Here is a 26,740-nt window from a genome sequence, read left to right as displayed (position 1 = left end):
GCGGGCGAGCTCCCACCAGGAGCCGATACCCGCACAGAGCCGCTTGTGCCAACTGCCGAGTTCCACTTAAATACACTTCTTATTTTATTTTATTAAGGCTTTTTTTCCCTGAAATCTAGGGTGATGAAGTGCGTGAATCTGAGTGAGTTCTTGGGCAATGGATTAATAAAGCCTACAGCGTTTAACCGGTTTTGCACACATCTGGGGTTGTGCTCTTAAATCAAGTATTAAGTCAAAATCCGACCATGAAACTAGGTGATCTGAAAAACTTAGCTTAAAATCCATGTGTATAATACTATGGCTAATCAGAATTTCATCTGCTATAATAATATGTGAAACAGTAGACATTTAGAGTAAGCTTTCTCTGCCAGAGACTCATTATATTCTGCTTTCATAATTAATGATTTTGGATAGATTCACACTTGCATTATGAGGCAAATACATTTTTGTCTCCAGTGAAAGCAATTGCACAGGTGCAATGACATATTCTTTTTTTAATATAAATTGGGACACTTAAAAGTGAACAAACCACCAGAAAGAATGGGAATTGGAAAGAGTACCAGCATGTCTGCATGTTTGTCATCTCCTTGCGGGAGCGTTGGTAGGGAGGTGATGGGAATGCTTGTCCTGGCTGAATGTGGATAAGAGTATAAGTAAGGACAGATCTCCCTTGTGGTACTGTCACGCAAGCTTTCTTTAAAGTAGTTTAACAAATGTTACAGCTATGTTTCTAAATCACTCTCCCTGGTCATAGCTGTGTGCTGGAGTTTGTGAGGAACCAACGGACATTTCGTTCCCAAGTACTACTTATTTCCATGGAGCTGGCTGCCTAATTTTCTTAAATGCTCTTGAAAATACCAGCTCTAGATACTGCATAAGTACCGAGCCGGGTGTCCAGAGAGGAGCTTGATCCTACAAAAGCAGCAACTGGTTGGGAAGTGGTGGTGCTCCTTCATGGCCATTAGCTCTGTTCCATGGGCAAGCGCAGCTCTACAACGTGTGGTTTGGTTTTGATCTCTGGCTTGGCTTTGGCTTTTTTGCAGAGCAAAAGAGATGCTAAAGGGATGCAATGTGGGAGAGAGGAGAGCAGTGAGGGATGCCCCAGGATGGTCTGAGGGGACCTATGATGTTCCCTGGCCGAGCAGCACTACTACACTTACTGCACAGCTACTGCGTGATTGTGGCTTGCTGATGTCTGGGGCAGGAGCTCTTTTTAAAAGAAGCGTTTTCACTGGAACGTGGATTTGCATTTCTTACACAAATAATCATTTCTCTTTGCTGAAGGAACGCGGCAGTGACACGTTGTGAAATGTCTTTTTCGTATTTTAGACGTATAATGGCCAGAATGAGAACAACGAAGACTATGAAATCCCTCCCATAACGCCTCCTAATCTCCCAGACCCTTCCCTCCTTCACTTGGTGGACCACGAAACTGGATATCATTCACTGTGCCACAGCCTCCCTCCGAACAGCCTGATACCAGCGTACCCCTATCAGAACATGGACCTTCCGGCCATCATGGTGTCCAACATGCTCAGCCAGGAGGGGCATCTTCTTTCCAGCCAGCTACCAACGGTGAGTAACTTTCCCCCTTACTACCTTTCATGTGAACGCAGGCAATCCCCTGTACGCCGTTAGCGTTACGAGTAGATTGACTTTAGGAGAAGGTTAATGACTAGATGTTTCCAGCTGGGGTTCGGCAAAGCAGATGATGTAGCCCTGACTCGCTGCGCTTCCACGCTCCAAAGTCGGGGCACGTTGGCTGACGTTGCTGTCACCTGCATGCTCCTGCTCACACTGGTGGTTTTACGTTTCCAATTTGGTGTCTTCCCAAGCACCGTTAATCCCTGAGTCGCCTTTGGGAGTGGGGGAAGCCACGGCCCCACCACCGAGCCGCCACGCCGGCGTGAGCCTTCCTCCCGATTTCAAGGGCAACGAGCTCTCTCCTTGCGCTCGCAAACTTAAATTGCCTTTTGGCTTACGCCGTGGTAAGGCGATATCTTCAGAAGTTTCAAATGACTCTTCTGTGGGAATAAATAACGGAGGGATAACGAATTAAAATGCAGATCCGGAAGAAACTTTTGGGCTAATTAGACCTTAGGACACTTCTGTACCAGCAGCACTAAGGAAAGGCTTGGCTTGATTTGGGCAGTGGTATTGAATTAATGCTGTAGCTGTTTAATAATATTTTCCTCTTTAGCAGATTTATCTCTACGGTTAGTTTGCTATATTGTTTCTTTCTAAGATCATTGATTTTCATGGGCGTTGTTGGAAGGCATCAATATCAAACAGAGTTAATTTTACTTAAATAGCATGCCTGCAACTCTACGACTGCGCTAGCGAAAGAACATTTGGTGTTGATTGCTTGAATAGATAACGGTCTGAAAGGTAGCGATACTTAAATATTTAAATGGGATATTATCTCTTAGCCTAGGAAAATCCCAAGACTTTCTAAAGTCTTGACGCCCCTCCAAGTTTCATGGTTAGTGTGTTTAAGAAAAATATCATGTTCTGCCCATCAATATTGAACACAGGCATGTTTCTATGAAATTAAACATTACTTAGGTCTTCATGTTAGCTTTTAGGTTCTTAGGTGGTTAAAACATTCATTTCTGAGACAAAAAGAGTCAATTTCTGATGAAATATTTTTTCCCTAGTTTAATTTAAAGCACAACCCCTTTTCCTGACCCCTATTTTCATAACATGATAATTTTATCCTGTGTTGATTGTCTCATTGTTGAGAAGTGATATTGCACTTATAAATCAGTTTCTAAAATACCTAAAGAAACAAGAATAGTGGGATTTATTAAGCAGCTTCTGTACGTCTGAAATAATTTATTTTGGAGTAGTCCTTGGGAAATGTTCTCTTTCTTATTTTATGGTACTGTTTTACAAATGCAGTGTTGTGACAATAAATCAGGACTGAGCCGGAGAAGATAAGAAGGGGGCTTAGTAGGCTGTAAATGTAGAATAGAGAGATTAAGATTTGTTTGCCCCTTCCCACTAAAATAAAAAATCCAGTGAACCCTGAATTTTCCAGCTGATAGCGAATTGAAAGTGTCTCATTTTTAACAGGAGCCTTTGGAGGTAGAATACATCTCCAAAGGTCCCAACAGAAAAGGAAGGAGATCAAGGAGGGAACTGTGTTGGAATTTTAGGTCAGAATTAAATCCTGTCTTACCCTCGTGTCAAAGGCTTTTTTTTTTTCCATGCTATCAAACTTTTCCTGCAGAAAGACAGCACCTTCTAGCTCTTTTTTCAGGAGAGATGGGCTCAGGTTTGGGATGTGCGAATAGAGTTCCCACCTTCTCCGGCACGGGACCTCAGCCGGCAGCATTCATCCTGAAGCGCGTGGGTAACTCTTATTAGCGTTAACGGGAGCAGAACACGCACACGGGGGAAAAATAAAATCCCAGCGACAGAGCAGACTTTTCAGTCCCTACCGTTAACGCCTCCTGCCCGCGTGCCCGTCACGCCGCGACCCCTTGCTGATGGCCGAGCGAAGCCAAGCGCGCGCCCGGCACCGCCGCCGTGGCTTTGCAGGGCATGCCAAGCGCTGCAAGCCTTCCCCCACGTCAACCCCGCTCAGGTGGCTATTTGCAGCAGGAAACCTTCAGATCAAGGAAGGAACTTGTTTACTAACACTTCCAAAGAGAGGGGATTTATTGCCAGGTGGATAGGGGTGGAGAGCCGGCTGGAAAGCGAGCCTGGAGCGAGCGCCGAGGAGGAGGAGGAGGAGGCGGCGTGCTGAGGTTTTGTCTTTGCTCCAGGACCGACGTTGCTGATGCAAACGCCAAGGCTGTGAGCGTCTCGCCTTGCTGCCGCTCTTTGCTGTAGTTTGTGCTGGTTTTTGCATACGCAGCTATTTCCTGCCTTGGCTGCCGGTGCTTTTGGTTTGAAAGCAGTGAAAAATGTTAATGACAAGCAATTCAAGGTAACATGTTGAGACATCGGTTAGACTTTTCCTCTAAAACGGTCGCTAGAGGCTTGGGATTTTTTAAGGTGTCCTCATGACAAATCTAAGGCTGCTGGAAAGACAGGAGATAGGAGTCATGGAGAGCAATGCAGATGGGCATTTTCCTCTGCAGCTCAAAAAATGAGTAAGGAAAATATATGTGCAAGCTGCTCTGTCCTCTTTGGCGTGTCTCTCGTCCTAGGACGTCACAAGGTTCTCCATATATTTCATTAAGCCTCCCAATGCCTCTGCAAGGTAGGAGATCGTTGCTTGCATTATGCAGGTGAATACCAAAGCACGGCAAGTTTAAATCTCCCGCAGAAATTCCTGCGGCAAGTCGGCAGCCGGAAAGAGCTGTCAAATGCCAGGCTCTGACCCTGGCTCCAGGCTGTGCCCCCGCTCCGGGGCCACGGGGGTGTCGGGAGCTGGGAGCCCCTCCGTAGAGCACCTCTGCGTCTTCTTCTCTCTCAATCATCCCCATCCGAAACGCGCTCCCCTCTGCTACGTCAGCGTTCCCGCTGACCCCGCCAGTCTCTACCGTTCCAGCACGGGACTCTTCGCTGCTGTTTCCGTCATTTTTATTTCCCTGTTACTATTATCTTTCCCTCAGTTTTCAGAGCGAGCAAGGAACTTCTCAGGCATGGAAGATCGGGTGAAGGGAGCCGGAGGGGAGCGAGCAGGGGGGACGAGGCGGCTTTCGGGAGGGTGGTGGAGCAGAGCGGAGGGAGGAGACGGGGCTGGGTCGTTCGGGGAAGGATGGATGGGTTTTGTGCTTGTGACAAGAAACGAACTGAAAATTCCTAGTATGATGGAGGTTTTTTTCGCTGTCTTTTTTTTTGCTATGGGAAAAGAGGAGAGAAAGAGGAAGCATGGCAGAGAGGGGAGGAAAACAGGGGGAAAAAACAGGAAAAGCAGGATTTTCTTTGAGAAGTGGGAATATTTAGGCAAAAAGATAATCAGAGAGGGAAAAAAAAAAACGGATCTGTCCTCCTTGGAAAGAAAACAACTTTGCCCACTGTAAGCAGCCGAGGGTTTTGTGGCCCGGGCAGGGGGCTGCCGAGCGCCGCGGGGCACCCGTGGGACCGGGGAGGCTGCTGGCTCCTGGCACCGGCCGAGGCTGGGACCGAACCGACACTGAGGGGGGGACCGGGGCGCCGGGAAGGGATTTGGCAGCAGGTTTCCCCCTTCCCTTCGCCCGTGGATCCGCCAGGGCAGGCTGAGGCTGTGGCACTGCTCTGAGCTCGGTGCATGTTTTTGCAGGGGAAAAACACCGTTTCGGACATCCTGGGCGGCAGCTGTCACTAGCAAACGTTGGCTTCGTAGTGGGTAGGACGGTCTGATGTGGGAGATGGGCAGCCATCCCCGCATCCGCGTTTTTCTAGGGCGGTGAAAGACTTATGGGACTTGATTTTCAAAGCTCGGACCTTTCCGCTGAGCGGGGCACTGCTTTGAAATGGAGGACTGCCGCAGCCCTCCGCCTGCCACGGAAAATCCCATTCGGGTTGGCCTAAACTGCCGCAAGCCCCCGTCCGTCTCCCCGCGGCTCTGCCGGAGGATTTGCAGCCTGCTCAGATCCCAGCTCACCGGGAGCCCTGGGCGCCCGGGCCCGCTCCTGGCCGGGCGGCACCGGCAAACCACATCCACGGTGCAAAAATGTCCGATTTCTGGTTACCTGCGGAACCTGTCTTTGTATGCACTGGCATACTATCTTTAATTATAGTTATGCATGATTGTTTTCCATGGGTTCCCTCTATCATCTACCGGGGGGAAAAGGGCAAATTGGGGGAAGAATTGCCATAGCGAGGACGGGTGCAACCCTGAAATTTCTGGAGGGTGACTTGGTTGGCTTTGCGATCTGAATAGCTGCCTTTCGTCAGCGTGGGGCTGTGAAAAAAAGAAAGAAAAGCAGAATGGAATAGTTCGGGACGAGCCCGCGGCGCCGGCTGGCGGTGCAGCGCCTTGGGCAGCTTCCTGGGTTGCTGCAAGGTTTCTTGCCGACCCTGTGCACGCTCGCGTCCTTCCCGAGCCCGCTGCTCCCCGCCGGATGCCCTCTGTACGGCCTGAGCCCAAGTCGGATAACGTCGGTGGGGAGCTCGGCCGTTTGCTTTCGATAACCCGCCGTGCAGCCCTCGGGCCCGGGAACGCGGTCGAGGTGCCCGATGGTAGGTGCTTGCAGCTGGACCTGGCTGCACAGAGCTGGTGAGGGCTGAAGCTTTTCTAATGCAGGAAAATAGAAAAGAAACCAATTAGACGTTAACGCGAAAGCCGAGTAAGACTCGTCAGTCCTGTGGCTAAGACATGGAAATGCATTAATCCGGTAGGCTGTACAATTGGTATGTTGTCAATAAATACTTTCAGTGCATGAATAATAATGTAAAATCAGCATCTATTAAAATACGTCATTTTAAATAACCTATATTCCAAAGCAAGTCAAATGTAGCGCTGCCCTTTGGAGCAGGATTGGGTGCGTTAGTGTGGGTTAAGGTGATTCTGCGATTCGGGCGTTATCCCTCCTGCTCTCGCGAAGGCAGCGGAGCCCCGGCCCCGGCTGCGCTGGCGTGAGCACGAGCCCGCGTCCCGCCCCGGGGAGCCTGCGGTCCGAATGCATCTGCCCGGGGTGGGAAAGCAGTGTAGAAATAGCTTAAAAACATGTGCTTTTTTGCAAAACTCAGCTGCCAGCTTGCCGACGCTTGGTGACGTGGGGATGGCTCCCGCCCTCGGTCGTACAGCATCGCTTCGGCGGCCCGCGCTCAGTGCCGGCTTGCGCCCGTCGGCCGTGGGCTGCCGCAGGCTCCCCCCGCCCGGCTCGTTTTCAGCCCGCGAGTCTTAATAAATGAAGAGACGCGCGGAAGAAGTGGCGCTCGGGCAGTGCTCGAATCGCTCCGCCAAAGCGGAGACGGGAGCGTGCCACCTGTAGCAAAGACTCTGCAAAGTCCCCGGCGTTTCCGCCCGGGAGGAGTTTGCACCGGCAATTTTGCATTGCCTGCTGTAGGTTTTTGCTAATTTGGCTTTCTGCTTATTAATGGATCGGTATTTAAAAACTTAACTCCAGAACATGAGCCCTTGGTGGAAAATAATAATAATATGACTGTACGTGAAGGGTTCTTTGTATTGAACAGAGCCCTGTTTGCAATTCCTTGCTAGTGTTTTTCTCAGAGGCAATAAATGAAAGAAATATGTCTTTTTAAATTTTATAAAACTCAGAAAAATGGTTTTAAACAGCTTTTCTTCACCTCCTATAATTATTTATTTTCAAACAGTCCTTCAGGGTAATGTTCCGTTTTCTTATTTCACACTCCTTTTTCTCATAAATGAACCATCACTTCAATAAATCATTATGAAAACAGAGACTAACACAAACCCTGAAAGGTTGAAAGATTTATGTAACACATTTATGTTTTCCATTTTCTCATTCTGGTACTCCACTGCTAAAGCTAAGCTAATAAAAGCTGCTATTAATATTTCTTGTTGCCTGGCAACCGCAGAGAGGGAGTAATAGCTTTAGCTAGAAAAATAGATGACCGATAAGGAAAAATTCAATTCTTTTATTATCTCAAGGGAAAATGGGCTTTTACTGGAACATTATGATGTACGAGTGTGAAGTTGAATACAAAGGATATTTTTTCAGTTGTTTTTCTATTTTTAATGAACGTTATTTTACCTTCGCGAACTCGTTTAAGGCTTTTGCCCCACCTACTTGCGAGCTTAATTTAGCAACACCCACACACGCTTCTGGCTTCGAGTGTCTGTTGGCATTTCCATTTGAAAGCCCCCTTCCTTGCCTACCCTGCTCTGAGGTTTATCACTTGGTCATAAAATTTCACTCCCGGTCAGAACCTGGGAGACAAGATTCCCAATCACAGAGTAAATTGTTGTTGTATTTAAAAACATACTTTCTGCTGGGAGCGTCCATGTAGCGACAGTTACTTTATGAAGTTTTAGCAGCCGTGCCTGAGCTTCCTATGTTTGGGGGGGAGCAGAAATACCGCTGCTCCTGCGCGTGCTTCAGAGCAGCTGGTGCACGCTGGAGATGCAGGTGCAGAGCTGCTGCATGGTCTACGGCCCAGGCCAGGCCTGGCCGTCAAGGTCAGTATGGGAAAGTGGGCCCTCTTCTTCTGGGGACCGTGGGAAAGGTCCCCTCCGGGCTTTCCACCCATCCTGAACACCAGTAGAAACACCACGCAGAGCAGCATCTCCTCTTGTCGTGTAGCTGCTACAGGCACTCATGGACGGGACTTGCTGGGCCACGCGAGCACCTCCAGGAGAGGTCGGTGTGATGTTGGTCACACTCAGGTCCTGACTCTGCGAGTGCTCGGAAAGCAGCGGGTCTTGCAAGGACCGGGCTGTGTATGAAAAGAGGGAGCCAGATGAACAAGCTCTGTCCAGTGCACTTCCTTGGTTGGTCCTCAGCTTCACCTGTTGGCAACTCATTTCTGAGCTACCTGAAGGCAACGTGTCATGATTCACTTTTCACGGAAGTGAAGTGTCGTGATAGCTGCAAGAGGAAAAAACACATGTTGTTTATGATCAGTAATGCAAGATTTAGTCCAGGGCCAAGGGAAGGGGAGAAGACAAGGGGTGACCTTAACCTGCCGAGGCTGGAAGAGGGGTGACCCTCCCCATCCAGGCTGAGGAGCGGGTGAACCAGGTCCTCAGTGGGAACTCGCCTTGTGTCTTGATGGCGTCTAAGAGCCTCCGCTCCACAGGTGAACCTCTCCAGAGCCTGTGTCTGTGCCAGAGTGTGCTCCCCTGGCCTGCGGGACATGCGGGTGGCTGCCAGGTGTCCTCCCCACGGGAGCACGTTGGCTCCCCAAGCTAAACTAGAGTAGTTGTGCCGAGAGCGTTGCTCTGTCCTGCCAACAGCAAATGGAAGCAGATACCGTCCAAACTCCCCCTTCCCGCATGTCTGTCCCCTGCGGCTCTGCTCAGTCCTGCCATGGAATAACAGCACTTGACAAATAAATTTACTTTGCAATAATCCACATTGTGTTTTCCATTGGCTTAAAATCCTATTTCTGTCTCATGCTGCAAATGCCCCTTAAGTTCACTCTGTCTCCCGCCTTCCTGGGGCCAGTGCTGTGCTCCGTAGATGGCTGGGGAAGAGGAGAGGAGACGGGGACCAGGTCCTGGCTCTGCGGAGAGCACATGCCCCTCGCAGTAAAATGTCACATGGACCCTCGGACAGTGATTTTCCAAAAGGCAGGTAGAGACAAGTGGGAGAGGAAGACGCTGCTCCTGTTCTGGTTTTGCATCTCCTTGGTGCTTTGTAAATCTGGGTTTTCCCTGTGCAGACAGCCTCATCTGAAGAGCTCAGATGCTCCAGGAAAAGGTTTGATTGCAGCCTATAAATTTTATAGAGGGCTGAAGGGTCTGGCTCACAGTCAGCACATCTCAGGCCTTGGGTGTGGAGACCTACGTTGCAGAGAAGGGGCTTGGTGTTGCCCGGGATCAGAGGAGGCAGAGGCACGAGAGGCTTTCTGAGCTTTGTGGGCTTCCACCAGCCAGCGCCAAGTTCTCGCCCTGGTGCATCCTGCCGTGCCGTGACATGTTGCTTCGGGTACGTCTCAAAGGATGAGTTGCGGGGGATTACCGCCTCCTCTAGGAGGTGTCTCCCTTGGGAGACTTTCCTGCATATTCACCTATGAATTACCTTTTCTCTATATGTTGCATCATTCATATTATTATTATTATTATTACTGTTAAATGTTGTTATAATAATGTCATGTATTTTATACCTTCCTGTGCCAGAGCCATAGGGTGCTTGACACTATATAAACCTACAGGAAGAGAAATCCCTGCCTTGAAGAGCTCCCTGCCTGCGCAGGCAAGACAAGAGTAAAAGATCCGGGCGCGCAGTACTACCCAGAGAGGCAGCAGCGATGTGCGGCGTGTAAAACGCTGCGCTCCCCCGCCCTTGCTCCGTTCCCCGCTCCCTCCGTCGAGGCTGCTTCTTCCCCTCCACCCTCCTCCTCATCCCGTGCCACCGCCGCCTGTCGGGTCGCCCTTTCCTCCCTGTCCCGCGGCCACGGGATGCAGGAGGAGCACCGAGGTGCGTCCCCACCTAAGGACCACCTTGGGTGGTCCTAAGGTTAAGGACTAAGGGTTTTGCTTTTCTTCCGCATCTCCTCCTACTCATCGCTTAGCCAGAAGGGCAGCAGGTCGCTGCTCCCGCGGGCTTCCCGCTGCTCCCGGTTAAGCGGTGTCCCTCTGCACCAGGCGAGGAGCAGGTTCGGTTGCATCTTTTAACTATTCCTCATATATGGGTCCTTCCAATCTTTCATGTTCTCCGTCTTGAGTTCGTCTTTCTGATAAGCCGGCGGCTCCGGGGCGGTCGCTCCGGTGGAAGAGTCACCGTATCAGCTATGACGTGGCCGTGCGGTAGCTGCGGGGAGGGCTGCGAGCGTCTCCGCAGCGCGTGCGTCGAGCGAGGCGGTCGCCGGCGTTGGCGCTGGGCTGCGCGTTGCCGGCCGCCGAGCGTTTGCAAAACGGCGGGCTTCGCTTTGCTGGCAGTTTGAAATGTTACCCGTTCTCAACGCAAACTCCCGCGGAACAATAATCGGAGCTGTAAATATGCTGTTTGTGTAGCACGAACGAGGAGGCTCGTTGTGAACAGCATGTATGTATTAGCAGTGTAATTAAAATATCAATTACGCGGTGTTGACAATTTGCCAAATAACTGGCTTTTGTGCACAGCAGACTTAATCACTCCTAAATCTACTCGCAGGACCTGATGCAATCTCGATACCAAACTAGTACAACATAAAAACAGCATTGCTAAAGCGCGGCTTCGATATTACTTTGCGTAATGGTGCTGCACTCCATAGCTGGTATCACGTTCGGAAAATTATCTTTTAATGTACAATTTGTATTGCTGAGAAATGTCACTTACTTTGCAGAACGTCTCGCCAACATAAAACCCCAGATTTATTTCTGTCATTTTTTTGTCTCCTTTGCCATGTTGATAATAAGAAGCCTACTTTATGTGTGTAATGCTCGTGTCAGTTTGGAAATTTGGGGTTTCGTAAAAGACAGTAGTATAAATAAAACATGATATAAATTAAAAATATAGTGGAAAATAAAATCTGTGAATTACAGTAGCAGATAAGATGAATGCAGCGTGAAGGAGATTTTCAAAACAATATCAAATAACTGAAAGTATTCAGAGTAAATATGTTTAAGGTGTTGAATGGACCTTTTTTAAAAACTGATTCTGATCTTAAAATGTGTGTGTCTGTATGTATACAGATAGGCAGGTGGATGCCTATTAGCCTAGTTTTAACCTCTTAAATTGTTTTTTTTCTGTGCTGCGCATCTCTGCAGGATGATATTTTCTTTTCCCTTTTGTGAAAAAAAAAATCCTTTCAGCTATTTTTCTGGATGAGGTTAAAAAATGCATTTCTCCCATGTTAAAAATTCTTGCAAATGAGAATATTAAGTCTCCATGCTTTGGAAAAGAAACTAGAGATTTGGAAGAGAGTTTCTTTGGAGCCCAGCATGTGGCTTAGTGGAAAAAATGCCCGAAGGGGGCCAAATTCCCCTCTGCTTGGGGCAAACTTGAGCCTGGGAGCTGGCGGTGGGGCCGGCGTGGCCCTTCCCCAGGCAGCGGGGCTCTGACGTGCTTGGTGCACCGTATCTGCCGTTTCCTTCCCACCTGGCTGAATTTGTAAAAAAAAAAATGTAAAAAAAGGAGGAAATGACGTCAAAAATCAACATTAGAAAAAGTGCAAAGATTGAACAGTGAGAAAACGCCAGAATTCCCCTCGCCCATGCGAATTATTGTGGGCGCTGGGCAGCGTCCTGCAAAGGCGATAACCCCCGGCCGGAGGTCTCCGCTCAGAGCCTGGCGCTCCTTAGCGCGGGAGTTTTAGGCCGTAGAGTTGACGTTCCCTGGTGGGACCCCAGCGCCGTGAGCCCTTTGGGAAGGGTAAGGAAGGACGAACGTGCGTTGTGTGCACGGACCCTCTGCCGCTCGTCCGGGCTGCCGGTGACGGCCCGACCCGGGGAAGAAAAAAAATCCTTTTGGCTGATTTTCCCCAGCGCCGCCTCGAGGGCGCAGAAAAAGCCGCGAGCTGCCAGTTATCCCGCCGAAGTAGCGCGTCTGGGAGCTCTTACGTGCTTCGATCAGCACGTCTGGTCCATCTTGCATGCTTCGATCAGCGTTGCAGCCCATCTTTAATTGCCCTTATTCCTCAGGTCTATCCTATTTTCCTCTTACCTGTCATTTGCCTCCTCTTTGCCCGTTACCGCGCTGGATTCGCCTGCTCCGGCAATTGCTCGCAGCCGTGATCTGCCTCGCGGGAAAGGAGGGTCCGCGCAGCCTCAGGGCTCGTTCCCCATCGCAGTACGCGCCGTGCCGCAGCGCTCTCTTTCAGTTGCCCTCGCAGAAGTTTCCCGAGCGAGCGGCCCCGCGGCGGTGGCAGCTGGCACGCCGTCCCTGCCGCCTGCCCGCTGCCACCCCATGCTCCAGGCAGGGAGCGCAACGGCATGGAAAATTGCCCAGGTTTGCTTCAGCTGCCGAGGTTGCAGCACCTAGTCACCAGTGTAGGTGTATGCACCTTGAATGAGTCTTTTTTATTATTGTTTTTATTATTTTTTAAATGGGAACCGTAGCAGAAAATGCTTGCAATAAAAATAACGGGCTGCCACACGCTTTGCTATGCAATGAGAAGAGCGAAGAGCTACAGCGGCCGCTCCGCGCATCGGCGGAGGCAGCTGCGAAGGGGCTTCCACTCGGCAGGTAAGACCGCCTCGGCCGCTAAACAGAACCGGTAATCCTAGCCTTTTTGCGGGAGTTTTCTCCTGCCTGTGGACTCAGCGGGGTTTGCTGTCGGTGTGAATGATGCTGGAGAGCAAGTACGAGCATCACCATGAATCTTGAGCCAGGTTTCCTTCTTTTGGGCACGACACCCTGAATCCGTACCTGCATTTTACCGGTGAGGTGGGGTGCGAATAGGGATAAGTCCAGCCGCAGTACACAGACTCCCCAAAAGACTTTTAAAAAGATTTAAGCATTGAAGCTCTGCAGCCCAGCTCCTGCCTGTTCTGCCTTGGGGCAGGTCCAGGCTGAAGCAGGCTACGTCCCGGTGGCCCAGAGAAGCCAAAGGTACCGTTTAAATGCAGAATGCTGCTCGAGTCCTGCCCCTGCGGAAAGGCGTGGGATGCGATGCCAAGGGAAACTGTACTGATTGCTGCAGCTGCAGCTTGCCACAGAGAGGAAGACGTTGCTGTGCCTGATGCACGGCCAAGCCGGTCCGTAATGCTGTACGTCCGAACGTTTCTCCGGCTGGGAAGCGCGCCTTAACGCTCCGCGCCGCTGCTGCGCTTGTCTCCGAGCTCTGCAGGCTGCCCCGCGGACGGTCCCGTCGCACCGTGGCAATCGTCTGGTTTCTCCGAGCGGCCGTGCGCGGGAGGGAGCGGCGTATTGCCGCAGTCCTTCGACGCCCGGAGAAATTGCCAGCATTACGCTTCTCGCTTAGCTCTCCTGCAGCGGGCGTTTCGCAGCGCCGATGGAGAGGTCCTGTCCCCCGCCTGGGCCGGCTGTTGAACGCCGGCGTGCCCTCAGAGGGCACGGTCTCCGCTCCCCTTCCTCCGGTGCAGCCGGCAATGCAGCGCCCGAGGAGGCCGGCGGAGAGGCTGTGAGGTTTTGGCTTAAGCCTGTGGATTTTGGATGTTGCTTTGGATCCGGAGTCCGAGGGAAGGAGGTGGTGCCCAGTGCCGGGAGCCCCGCGCTGTGCGTCGTGCCGTGTCCTTTCCAGTCGGGGCGGCTCCAGCCCCCGGACCTGCAGCCTGGGGTTGTCATTGCTCTAGGTGCTGCATCGTTCCTGCTTTCTTATTAATGATCCCGGCTGTCAGCAGCGAGGTGTGAAGTTTGCAGGTGATGCAAAGAAATCGGACGTGTTTGGGACGAGGGAAAGGGAGTTCAGAGAGATTTAAGCAAATCAGGAGAACGGACTGCAGGGTCGCAAGCGCAGCTCCGTGCTGCTAAATGCAACGTAATGCATGTTGGGGAGAAAAACACGCACTACTCGTAAAGCTGCATTGAGCGCGAGAAAGCGCGTGGGCTTTCCCGCTGTGCTGCACGCAGCGGGCAAGGGGTCAGAGGGCAGGAGAAATTTGTGGGCAATTTTTGGAGACTTGTATGCCGTGTCCAGCGCTGGTCAGCCCGTCCCCAACGGGAAAGAGGAGGCACAAAAGAGGTTCAGAGCACACAGACAGAAACGATCGTGGGCCTGAAAAGCTCCTGCATGAGGAGAGATGGGGAGCTTAAGGTGGAGGCAGCTAAAATAGCAGAAGTGATAAAAGACATCAGGAACGTCTGTTTTCCCAGTCTGCCAAGGAAAGAACAAAGAAACTTCACTGGGAGTGAGATTTTTGAAATTCAGAGCAATACACTTTTGCACATAGGTCAAGATAAACTCTGGGACTCACTGCCCCGGGAAATAGGTGAAAATGAAAACTTAATACCCAAAATGTATTTTTTAAAAGTTACTGTAGTAAATGTTGCCCTGCGTGCTGGCGTGGAGGAGGTGAGAGCGGCTGCATGTAGTACTTGTGAAGGTGATTTCTGCAGGAAATGAATCTGGAGCTCCGGAGCACCGAAGCCCATCTAACCCATACTGCGTCTCCTGCAGGGGAAGGTGCGGTGAAATCAGGCCTTGGGCTACGGGGTAACACTTTAAAACTGCTGATCTGCCATGGATCATTGTTAAAAAAGTGACAGAATCAATACCGACTCTGCTGTCGTTTTCTGCGTAGTAACACTAGCTAGCTCCGTGTAGTTTCCCTCTGCATCCAAGGCTTGGATCCTCTTTACCTGGACAGGGTGGAGAGGGGGATTTGGGCTCATTCCCAAATTAAATCTCCTAGCATTAATAACTTCCTAGTGCTGGCTATGTTTCTATCCAACTCCTCAGCTCCGTTTTCTCTAATGCAAAGAGAAGCTCTGTCCCATCGCAAGCCACATCTTTGAAGGTGCAGGTCTCGTGTCCAGGTGGTGTGCAGCATTGGTCCGCCGCTGCCAGCCCACCTGCGTTATCGCAGAGCGTTTCTGCCCGGTGCTGGAGTCCATCCTGTGCACGGCTCTGACTTCCTCGCTAGTTTGGCTTTTCGTGGCATATTTCCAGTTCCATATCAGTTTGCTGTGTCTGTCCTGGAGTCTCTCTGCTTATTTCAGCCTGTGTTTTTCAGCAACAGTCTACAGAGAGTGGGCCATCTGCTTAGCGTTACTAGGAGGGAGGAGGCTGCACGCTTACCTGCGGTACAACCACGTTCAAGACGAGTCCTGTTAACTCTCATGTTCGTGTTGAGCTGAACTGAGGATACGCAGGTCTGGCAAGAGGGCAGAAGGGAGAAAATGGGATTACCACGACACGTTCCCTTCTCAGCTGGCCACTGCAACCCCCTGCAAAACCCAAAGCTGGTATTAGCAACTCAAGTTGAGCTCTTGTCTTGATTTCGATGCCTTGGCAGGCATGCCGAGATGGATGGAGAAGTATCTCCGCCTTCGCCCACAGTGATGGAACAGGGCACAGCTCAGCTTCCCACGGCGGTGGGTGGCCTTGCTCCTGCAATGCTCCCTTTCCCCAGGAGAAGGTCAGCCCCTCGGTGGTGGCTGTTGGATGCTCTACAGCATTTGCAGAGCATCTCAGCAAGAGCTGCCCTAAAGGTGAAATCCAAAGAGTGGAGGCCAAGACAGAAAAAAATAGACTTGAAAACCTGCCACAGAAGCAAAGGCTAAACTTGCAGAGCGCTGGTTATACTAGAGGCCCATGCAAATCGTGTCAGGGAATTTGCAAGGCAGATCACAAAGATTTTTGTCCCATGCGGCGTACGGCTGATTTGGAGCTTCCTTCTTTTATAATTTAGCATCTGTGGCTCGGCCATGCTGTTTTACAAGGCAAAAATCCAATCCCTGAAGGGACGGAAGCCAAAGTTCAATACTGAGTATTATGCCCTGATGAGGATATTGTATTAATGCCAAGTAGAAGAGTTAGCCCTGCTGATTTATATGGTGTATGCGTGTGCGGCCAAGCAGCGTGGTTCTGTAAACACTTCCTTTGCTAACCTAGTGAATATTTGTTTTGAAGTGAAGATCTGTATTGTTAAGCAGTCTGTGGAAGACTCTCATGTGGGACAGTAGAAGGTCAAGCAAGTGGGGCATTTAAAAGGGACTGGAGAAGCTGTACGGACAAACCAGAGTAATTTTTCCCTGGCCTCTCCTGCTCCCAGAGAAGGGATGAAATATTATCCAACAGCACTTTCCAGATGTGAATTTCCACAGAATTTGAGAAAATAAAAATGAATCTGTTAGGTTTGCGCAGAACTGCATTTCCAAACCATGGCCTGCAAGAAACGGTTTGTGTATGCATTTCTGTACACGCTGCTGTGGTGCATTAACAGCTTCAGGTTTGCACAGGAAAAATGTTTTCCGTGCAAATCCTGCCTTTTGATTTTATCCTCTGGGTCGTATGGCTCAAAAATCCAGGACTAAATTGAGGCCTCTTTGAAAATTTGGATTTCGTCATCCATAATGGTTGATTGGAGCTGGAATTCTTTTGAGTGACAGTTTTCCTCATTCCCTTTTGCTTTGCTTTCTCACTGAAGTAGAAAAGTCATATACAGTACAATGAATTTAGTGCAGTCAGCAACAATTCAGCCCTGCTGATTTATTGCAGTCATTCACAGACAAGTACCGCACTGCTCTGGAAGTGGTAGTGCCCGTGAATTTCATGTTGATTTTTACTGTTTCCCATGAATGGTCAAAGGTTTTAGTTATCACAACCAGATTTTTGCTCCTGTGTCCTCTGGGTGATGCTGAACTCCATTATTCAGCTGTCCTTGGAAGATCTGTATGTGGAAGCAGAGCAACTTCTCCAGGCGGAGATCACGATGAAGAGTCAAGAACGGCGTTCTTGCAATAATTTTAAAATTTGTTCCATTATCTTTACATTTTTGCAGTGTTTGTGTTGTGTGGGAAGTTGGCCATATGATTGCGATAAACAGTGTGAGGAAGTGGCCAGTAACATTTTAACACTCGCTCAATCACCTGGCACACTCTGATGCCATGCAAATCATGAATAGTAATAACTGGACTTCAGTTATAGCTTACATTTAAGGTTCATCAGGAAAAAATTAGATGAATAACTACAGTTATTGCTGTAGCAAGATGGCTCCTTTGTAGTCCATAATCTACTGTAATCTAAAAAACATGGATCATTAAAATCAATGCATACTGCAGCCACACTTTAGGGGCTTGATTCTCCCGTACACTTCGAGTGTGTTTCTCAGCCTTGTCAGTCTTGTCAAGAGGCTGTAGGTTGCCTTTTACAGAGCCAGAGTTATGGAAAACTGCGTTAGCTCAAGGAAGATTGGACTTAATATTTCCTCCAAGAAGCTTTTACTTTCTTCCTTGTATTCGTCACTGAATGGAAGTCCAGGTATTTAATGTGGGCAGGGTGGGCTGCTCAGCCACTCCAAATTCAGCATGAAAATACTGCAGCCAACAGTGCAGTTAAGTAGACGAGACTTGATCATCCTTCCTGTTTACGAGTTTGTAATTGGATTCTGTGCAAAAAACTCAGTCTTGCAGCCCAGAGACACAGCTGGTACCATGTTTGAGGGGGCACGTCCAGATCATTGGTAGGAGGAGCTGTTACCGCCTGTGAGCTGCAGTTAGCGTGGCCCTGTTCTCGCATGGCGCCAGCTCTCAGAGTTCTCCATCCAGATGCTCCTTCAAGACCTGACTTGCCTGAACCTTTTCCTTTGGGGGCCGGTGCTGTGAAGTTACCTGTTTGGCAGGGAATGGGATGCTGATCTTGCAGGATGCTGCTCAGTGCTGTAATCCTCCCTGAGTCCCATGGTCTTGCTCTTTCAAGGAATGAGTTGCAGGCTGAAGCCAAAGTGGTCTCACAGCAGCAGTAGTATCATCTACTGTTTATGCTGTTTCTTGCTGTTACATACGTACATTTTCCAAAATAATGCCTTGATCAACAAAGAAACCTAGTGTGATATCAGGAGCCCGAGGCAGCCGATACGGGGGGCATGAGGCAGCCAGTGTGTTTGAGGACAGCAGCGCTGATTTCATTGAGAAAGGACATCGCCAGTGAACCGACTGCTCTAAACCTGCATACTGCAGTGTCTAAATAGCCCATCACAGGGAAAACTGAGGGCACCTGATCATAGTACAAATAGACATTTAGATGACTTCAAAGCCAAAGAGGCCAAGAACATGGAGGTAGAGGGAAGAAGGAGAAATCTCCTGCTCTGATGGAGATTAGGCCAGAAGCATAGATTATAGACAGCACCCTTCTTGCTGGAGAACCTGACAAGGGAGTTATGAAAAAATCATTAAGAGACAGAAGCTTACAGAGTCTTTAGAAAAAAAAATATTTATGAAAAAAAATATATGTTTTCCAGCCAAAGCCAGGAATAAGATTGCCAAGTACAGGACAGTGTCAGTGTTGAGTCATGAGTATAAAAAATACTAAGCAATGAGCCTGGCCGTTTTGTTAAAAACATTGCAAATCTGGAAGATGCCTACGTTAAAAACACAGCTTTGTTGACGGATAGCCTGGGTGGCAGTCCCTCACCAAGGCTGAGTTAGTCACCGAGGTTTCTTTTACAGACAGTGAAGCAACAGAGGCTCCCCTAGAGTGCAATTCGTTGGACCTGTCTGAAATGCCTGCCCTGGGATGGTGCAAATGTCCCTGCAGGAATTCCAGGAGGAGAAGGCGCCCAGTTCAGATGCATTAGGCTACATTTTAGGCACCTACATTTGCACAGATTTTAATTATCCAGCTATTCAGTGGGGAGGAACAGCTACATGTTAAAAAACAAGGTTAATAATTCGCATTCCATCTATTTGTAACGAACTGAGCAGACGTGTAGAAATGAACATAACAGACAATAAGTAGTTAAACCTAGAAGTGAAATCCTATAGTGGGCAAACAATTCTAATCCTCAGTATACAGGAATTGATGCTGTAGGATAAACCGTGGCTGAGGTACAGGCGGGAAGGTGCTGGAAGGATAGGGATAGTTGCAGTTTGCGACCACTTCACCTGCTACGTAAGTTAGGAACATGGTAGCATTACCATTTTTGTTGCAAGAATATCCTCAGTATACCATCCCCTTGCAAACATCGGCTACAAAGGCAAAGCAGTAGGACGAGATCCTGCAGTTGTACATCAAAGGCAGTTTCTTGTCTTCAGCTTGTGTTTCTGAAGAGTTGAGCCTAGCCGAGTGCCTACCCTGCACCTTAATGCTGCAGTTCAGCCCTGGATGGGTTAGCCGCGTAGGGGAACTGTGTGTTCGCAGGAAGATGGTGTCTTCTGGAGACATACAAGGTGGAGCTACGGAAATGCACAGCATGCATCCTGCCTTCTGGGGCCAGTACACGTTGCAGAACGTCCTAGCAGATGTCATTGGTGATGTGAGTAGGTTCATTCATTTGTGACTGTGGAGGAAACAAGGGGAGTCTTGAACTTTGCATCAGTCCCAAGGAGTTGAGCAAGAATCTTAAAAGAAACATTTGTGTATGCCTATAGAAACCTGGTGTTTGCTGCAATGGCAAGAACCAAATTCTTCCACGGATCAGAAGTGTCTTTGCCACTTTCCCCTCCTTCTACAGTCTGCCAAACTTCACTTTGTCAATGGACTGTTTGTCCTGCTCTGCAGATCCTGTCTCTGGGGTGGAGGCAGCCCTGGAAGCAATCGGTCTCACCAGGCCCAAGAAGCTATAAGGTCTTGCAGGACCAAAAGGGGACACCGGCAATGATGGCCCATCTCATTTAGGCTACTGGATAACAGGCTCTACCAACAATTACTCGATTACTTTGGGAACAAGAATCTTTAAGCTGAACAAAGCCAAGAAGCAATTTCCAATTTACGTGAATATAAATCACAGGGTTTGTTGAATTATGGTAGAGACTTTATATGAGCTCAGCCAGCTCATTCCTTCTCGGAGACACAGAACAGGCCTGGGATATGACAGCGCAAGGGAAAGTGTGTCTGAATTGCGCGTTGACATCACCAGGAGCGTCGCAGCTCAGGGCTGAACTGATGCGGGTGCAGGAGACTGCGTGGCTTTTAGTGTTCTGGGAGAGCTGCTACAGTGGCAGAGAAAATTATTCGTGGATCAAAAAAGAAAGGCATTAGCAACACAAAGTGTCGTGATTTTCTCTGTTCTGCTGCAAGGTTGGAGCAAGGCGCCAGCTGCAGTGTGTGAGAAATAGCTTGAAGAAGCACCAACAAAAATGCGCTGTTTATTCTGGAAAGAGCCTGGCGATTCAGGCCAAGGTATCCCTTCCTAATTCGCGGGGAAGTGCAGTGGGTGCACAACCCTCAGCTGACTCGCAGCCAGGTGGTCGGGAGCAAGCGGCATCACGGCAGCAACGCGCAACAGTCACGTGCTTTACGCCGCTAGAAATAAAGGCGGAGGTGAAGAGAGGAGTGCCAGCAATGAAGCCATAATTAAGAGATGCCAAACCAGCTTTTCATCCTAGGAAAAAAAAACCCTCAAAGTTCATTGAAGGAGACGGTAGTTCCTGCGTCCCCGTTGTGCTCGGACACGTTAATTCCTTGCCTGTGTGTCATCGACTTCCAGAGACCGTAACAGCTGCCGGCAGGGCACCGTTCAGATTCAGAGAATTCACAGAAGTGCTGAAACTTATCGTCTGCCTCACGAGGAATCAAATTCAGATGCGAACAAGCAAATGCCATGCAGGATTTTTGAGCATACTTAAAAAAGGCAACACAAAGCAAACATCGGAGGAAAGAGCCGTGCGTGGCAGTGCTAAGCCATGCTATGAAGTGGAAGGTCACCTGTATATCTTTGGTGTAGCAGCTGTGTCTGTGCTTTATTGCTGGTTACAAGGCAGGGGAGATAAATGATCCTCCCAGATAGGATCTGATAAATTAACAAACACAAAATCATGATAGAGACTAAAATCTTACACCAGGAGCTGTTCAATTTTTGATGTTAGATTTTGGCAAAGTGAGTATAGCCTGTAAAGCCATTGGTAGTCAGCAAAGCTTCACTGACTCCAATGGTAGACGAAGGTCAAAACATATATAAAACACTTATTGGTGTCTGCTAAAGGTACCTGTGAATGCTTCCGGGGGAGATGGTGCCTCCAGGGGACAGTAATTTGCCTGGGGCATTGCAGAAGGCTGTGATAGAGCTGAGAACTGACCTGGAGATCTTCCAGCCTAATTCCCGTTGCAGCGTTACACTCGCCTCGGGCTACCAGGAGCATCGGAGCATCTCTGGTTTATCTCAGCAATCAACAGAATCCCTCGCTGTGATAAACTGCTTGGCCTTTGGTCTTTTAGTTCATCCATTTGCTAGTAAGATTAGCTCCTAAAACAGCGCACGGAGACGGCATCCCCTGAGTAAGCAAACCAGCACGTGTGAGTATGGCCCAACCGGGTGTTTGCTCTAAAAAAGTCCTTATTTTTCCGGAAATAAAGCAAAGCGTGTGCTCTAGAAATGACCGTGAGACCTATTGCTTCTCTCTCCACGGCTGCAGTCTCCACGAGCAAAGCTCGGTCTGGGCGAGGAGCAGCGCCAGGCTCAGCCCGGGGCGTCGGGGCCGGAGCTAAGTGGCGTCGAGCCTTCATGCTGGTGCTCTGCAGAGCCGAGATCCCCTCCTCGATCCGCCGTCTGCTTTCCTAGTGACGAACGTAACTCGTGACAATCTTTCATCGCCTTTCCCCCACGCAGGGCCAAGGAAGCGGGAATTACACTCTTGCCCCGTGGAGCCTCAGCCAAACTGTTCTGCAGAGCTCTAATGCATTTGAAGAGTAAATATTTGCCCGGGTCGGGCTGCACCGCCGGAGGTGTTTTTGCAGCCCTGGGCTGACTGCTGAAAGTGCCTGCCTTAGGTCTTGCATCGCAGGCTCTGTTTGCAAGGGTGGCAGTTGTGGGGGGAAGTATTTTAGTTTATAAACCAAGCAAACGTTACATGGTGCTGCTGAAAAGCAGCAGACGCAGAAGTCCCGCAATGCCATTTTTACGGTCTCTTTTCAAAGCGGGACCATGCTTTTAAAGGGAAAAGTTGAGTCTTAAAATAGAAAAACGCACTGAATTATACAGCCGCTTGATAATTATTTTTTAGTGCTGCTGCTAAAAAGGCCCTGTTAAAAGAGTGCATGTTGCCGCAGAACACTGTCAAGCCACCACACGTGGGGATTTAACTTCCAGCTGCGTTTTATTTACTAAGTTTGGCTGGCCCAGGGCTTGAGAGCAGAGAGTAAATATTTGTATCTACAGCAAAAGAGCCACCCGGGGTCCCCTTTGCCCAGGGCGCGGGGGTTTGGCTGGCGGCGGAGCAGCTGGGAACCTATTTGGGAAACGGGGTGCAAAAGCCGCTCCGGGTGCAAAGCCGGCGGCCCTTGAAAGCACGCCGGTCCCCACGTTTGGAGGAAGAGAGGAGGGAAAAGATACCCGCGCGATATTAATTACGACTTTGGAAGCGTCGCCTAATTGCATCGTCTCTCCTCAGACGACGACACAAATGTTTATGAGTGGGACTTTTTCTTCTCATTGTAATCAGTGACATAAATAGGTAACACCTTTATAAGGAGTTAATAAGAATGTGTAAACACAGGCTAGAGCACAAACTATTGAGCAGCGTGCAGCAAAACATTCCAGTGTTTATTGTGTTAATTGAATATTCATGAGATGCCAATTTAAATTACAGTTCACAACTGTTGCTGCGTCTAATGAATAATTTAAACAAGTGTGGCCAAAGAGATTTCAACGCTGCATTAGCAAACTGCAAGGGATTAAGCAATAGAGAATTTATAATTAGCTTTGTATATCCAATAATAAATTCATTGGAAAGATGGCTTTAATTATCCCACATGTTAATTCAGAATACAGTGCATTAATTTCCAATTGAAAAGTAACCCTTTCATCCCAGATAATATATTTGTCATTCCTTAATTCCCTGTATCTCAGGAAGCTCCAGGTGTAGATTGGCCCAATCCTTGGGAATCTTTTCCATCTTGACAACCAGCGTTTGCATCTGCCCATCTCAAGGAGGCTTAAGGAGGAGAATAAGCGTGGTTATTTTGCTTTTACGGCTGGGGAAGCTGGGACAAGTGAGATCAAATCACTTCCTAGGAGCTCAAGTCTATGTGCTGCTGCATTTCCTCTATCGTGCACTTATGACTACTTGGGAAATATTGCCTGCTCCTGGAAAACATGTTCGTGAAAGCGATAAGTGTTTCTCACATTCATCTCCTATAAGCGGCTTTAAATTTTTATTTAAAAATGAGTCTGCGAGTAAACAGAAGTCCAAATCCCCATGTTCCAACAGAGATCGCTCGCGGGTTTTTTGACCCAAACAGGATCACAGTGGGGTTTTCCGAGTTCGGGAGAAAACCTGCAAAACGCAATCAAAGACAGAACATTTTTCTGTTTGTCAAAAAAAGCTGTTTGCTGCTGCAAAGCCCCTGTCGAGGCTGCCCAGGACCCCGGCGCGGGGAGGTCGGCGGTAGGGTCTGTGCCTGCTGCAAGGCTCGCGGCTGTGGCCGCTCAGTGAGCTGTGAGCTGCAGCAGAAGCAGTTCAAACCTGGCGTAATTGAGTTGTTGTGAAAATCGTCCTGGTGATGGATAGGTTTTTTCTCTATTTGGCATGTTTTCATGAAGTTTTTCGTAGGAAACAGGCTCGTTTGCTCTGCCAGAAGGGACCTAATAGCCATGTTGTAGGAAGAAAAATGCTCCTGTATTTACTGTGCAGTGCAAACGCCGTCAAACCTCAGGCCACAGAAGCCACCCTCAAAAGAGGCTGAAGCTAAGCAAGGAGTATGCAAAGTTCAGGGTCAAACTCCACCTCCTTCCACCTACCTTCCACCTACCTACCTTCAGGCCTCCTCCTGCCTCGCCACCCGGGCGCATCGCGGGACCGTATTCAGCCGGGCGCTGAGGGCTGCTGGAGACGTGCTGAGCTGAAGAGGGAGGATGTGGGGCTCAGCAGAAGCCGCCTGAGCATCAGGGAGCCCAGCTGGGATAACGATCCCCGTTCACTGAATTACCGAAATAGCCTGCCTGGGGCTTGGTGCTTCCCCAAGGCTTGGCGTTCCTGTCCCCGCTCCCAGCCAAGGCTTATAGCTGCTTATAGAAACGCGCACTTATAGAAAACGGGCAGAACCTCACCCAATCCCACAGGCCTGCTGGCAGCACATCCCCAGCAGCATAGTGAGTAGCTATTTCATGGCATCTCAGCCAGTGCTACCCCTCTAGAAAGGTCATTGCAGCTTCTTCCATGTATGAAACATCTTCTCCACCTTCTGCAAAAGCCCCATAAAACAGTGTTTTGCAATGCATCCGGAAAGCCCATAAAGCCCAGCTTTTCCGCACCGGGCTTAAGCAAGCATGTGTGCAAGCCCCAGCACCTCGGCGCCTTCCTCAAAGGCCCCTGCGTGGTGGGACCATCCCCACCAAGCGTTCGAGCTCCAGATCCAGCCCCTCAAGATGCCCACGGCCGGTGTCTCCAGCACCACGGCCGCGCGCCCCATGGCAAGCCCCGGCACCCAGCTCCTCGCCGCGTTCGAGCGTGGGGGGCTCTGACCTGCAGACGCGGCTTGCGGTGTGGCTGCAGGTGGTTGAAAGGGAATAGCAATATAATCATCAAGAGCAGCACGGAGAGCTGATGTCCTAGCGAGCTGGGAGCCCCCCGTGGCCACGTTGCACCCTTGGCAGAGACGGATGTTATCTCTGCTTTCCCCTCCACCTGCTTCCCCTAACCCACGAGCTCCTCCGTCTCTCCCAGCTGTGCTCTGTCCGGCTACGAAGCGCTGCCGCTCTCTGTGCATGGAGACAGCTGTAGCTCCCCCAAACCCTAAAAGCTTATTTGGAGACTCGCTGGACAGAAAACAAATTGGGGAGTATTGCAGGGCGCGCGGATCCTTACGCCTCCATGAAGCCGGCCACGTTCAAAGCCTGGCTGGCAAATTCAGACGGTGCCTTTTGGTCTGCGGAGCGGAGGAAAGCACTTCCGTTCCAGGTGGTCTTGTTTAATCCCGGGTCGCCGGGTTAATCAGATCTCGGGGCGATGCGATTCGAGCTGGAAGGTAAACACGCGCTTGGCGTGGGGCTGCAGGGCCTGATCGGATGGAAATGCAAATGCCACGTTGAGCGTGGGCGCTCCAGCCAAAGCGTTTTGGTGGCACAATGTGTAAGGCGAAATAGCGAAAACATTTTTTTTTGAAAGAGCCTAACTGAAATGTTTTCCGTTGCCTTTGAGTTCTGCCGCATCTAGCAAATGATGAGCTCTGCATTGAGGATAACGCAACTGAGGCTGAGGTGGAAGAGCCTTCTGCTCTTTCTGCAGCCCTGAAAAAGCAGTTCTTCTGTCTCTGCTGCATGCAGCAATTGCAAAGAAACCCCAGCTTGGGCTGGGAAGGCGGCGGGTCTGCGTGCGCACACCTGCCTGAGCTCCCGCGCATGCCGAGGGCCCGCGTGCTGGCGCGAGCGACCCACTTGGGGCGGCTGCGGCAGCTACCACCGCAGCGCCCGCCACCTTCAGACCTACCCGAAGACCTTAACTGCCGGTTTAGTGCCTCTGTCTTCTGGGTGACTGGAGTTACTTAAGTTGATAAATGGATCGCATCGCCATAAAGCAGTGTGTTGGCGTTGACACGTATTGATTGAACCTCGGGACTCAATTGATCAGGCTCCCCAGTGCCAGCATGTAATCCCAGTGGGAAAAATCAAACCTCTAACGGGGTCGTGTGTGACTCTTGTTGTTCCACTTGGGGTTATGTGCTTTGGGAGGGAAGGAGGTGTTCTTGATGATCTGAATCCCTGCAGTTACCTGGATTAAATAAGAGCTGGAGTTAGAAACATTTTGATGTTGTTTTGGCAATGCAGTCATGGGCGGACCAAAGCATCATCAAATCTGGCATATTTCAAATCCAAAAATTGGCTCCCATGATGTTAAAAGAGAAGGAAAGAAGGATAACTTTCAGGTATCTGTTTTCCATCATGCAGAAGCCAAAAGAGGACTGAAACCCTGTTGGACTGAATATTGTTTTGCCAGTCTTCCTTAATACAATACAGCTAATTTAATAAAATGTATTACACAAAGCAGGCAGGCAGGCAGAGCAGCAGCTCAGGTTAATGTTGCTGTTGGAACCTAAATAAGCACTTCCTGAAGTTGTATTACTTTAATTTTGCATTTCTGTAGGTTTTTGCATGCCTATAATTTGTGTTGGAATAGCATTTGCAGTTATATTAGCTAGTTAAAAAATGGGAAGGGTTTGTAGTTGCCAGAATCAGAGCAGAAGTTGCTGCTTCTGGCTCTCGCGGTAGGAGTTGGTGCTTGCGTTTCTGTTCTCCGTTCCCTTCTGCAATTAGTTGTGTGCATGTAGATTCACTTGGGCTTTTCACACCTATTTTAAAAGTATTCAGCATTTGCTGTAATTAAGGACAAGAAGATTAGACAGTGCCTTCTGTTAACAGTTTATGCGATGCAGCAAAGTCGCTGCGTACCTTGCAGCTGTCGCGGGTTCACCTCTGCAGAGCAGGCAAATGCCATGATCTTCATTTTGCTGGTGGGGTACCAATGTGCAGGAGATCAGGTCGCCCATCTCGGATTGTTCCAACACAGCTAGCTTTTGAAATTCAGATAATTTCCCAAGCGATACTCAGCCAAAGAACCATCCCTCCTCCCTGAATTCTTGTGTTCCTGATAATAGGTGACTCTTATGAAACACTAAACCAACACAGTAATCCCAGCACTTGTGTCTGGGCCGAGAGGATTACAGAGTTGGGGGAAAA

The 26,740-nt window shown here is 49.5% G+C and overlaps 1 protein-coding gene across 7 annotated transcripts in view; it reads left to right on the top strand.

Moving 5' to 3' along the window:
- Positions 1 to 26,740, top strand: part of TOX2 (TOX high mobility group box family member 2) — a 168,647-nt gene that overhangs the window by 92,114 nt on the left and 49,793 nt on the right. For all 7 annotated transcript variants that reach the window (XM_067307852.1, XM_067307848.1, XM_067307847.1 and 4 more), the window contains exon 3: positions 1,330 to 1,575. In XM_067307852.1, coding sequence (XP_067163953.1) covers positions 1,330 to 1,575 — 246 coding nt within the window. The remainder of the gene's footprint in view (positions 1 to 1,329; positions 1,576 to 26,740) is intronic.

The sequence above is a fragment of the Apteryx mantelli genome, chromosome 18 (genome assembly GCF_036417845.1).
Source record: "Apteryx mantelli isolate bAptMan1 chromosome 18, bAptMan1.hap1, whole genome shotgun sequence".
NCBI lineage: Eukaryota > Metazoa > Chordata > Aves > Apterygiformes > Apterygidae > Apteryx > Apteryx mantelli.
The sequence above is the reverse complement of the archived record's forward strand: the minus strand, read 5'-3'. Positions and strand labels throughout refer to the sequence as shown.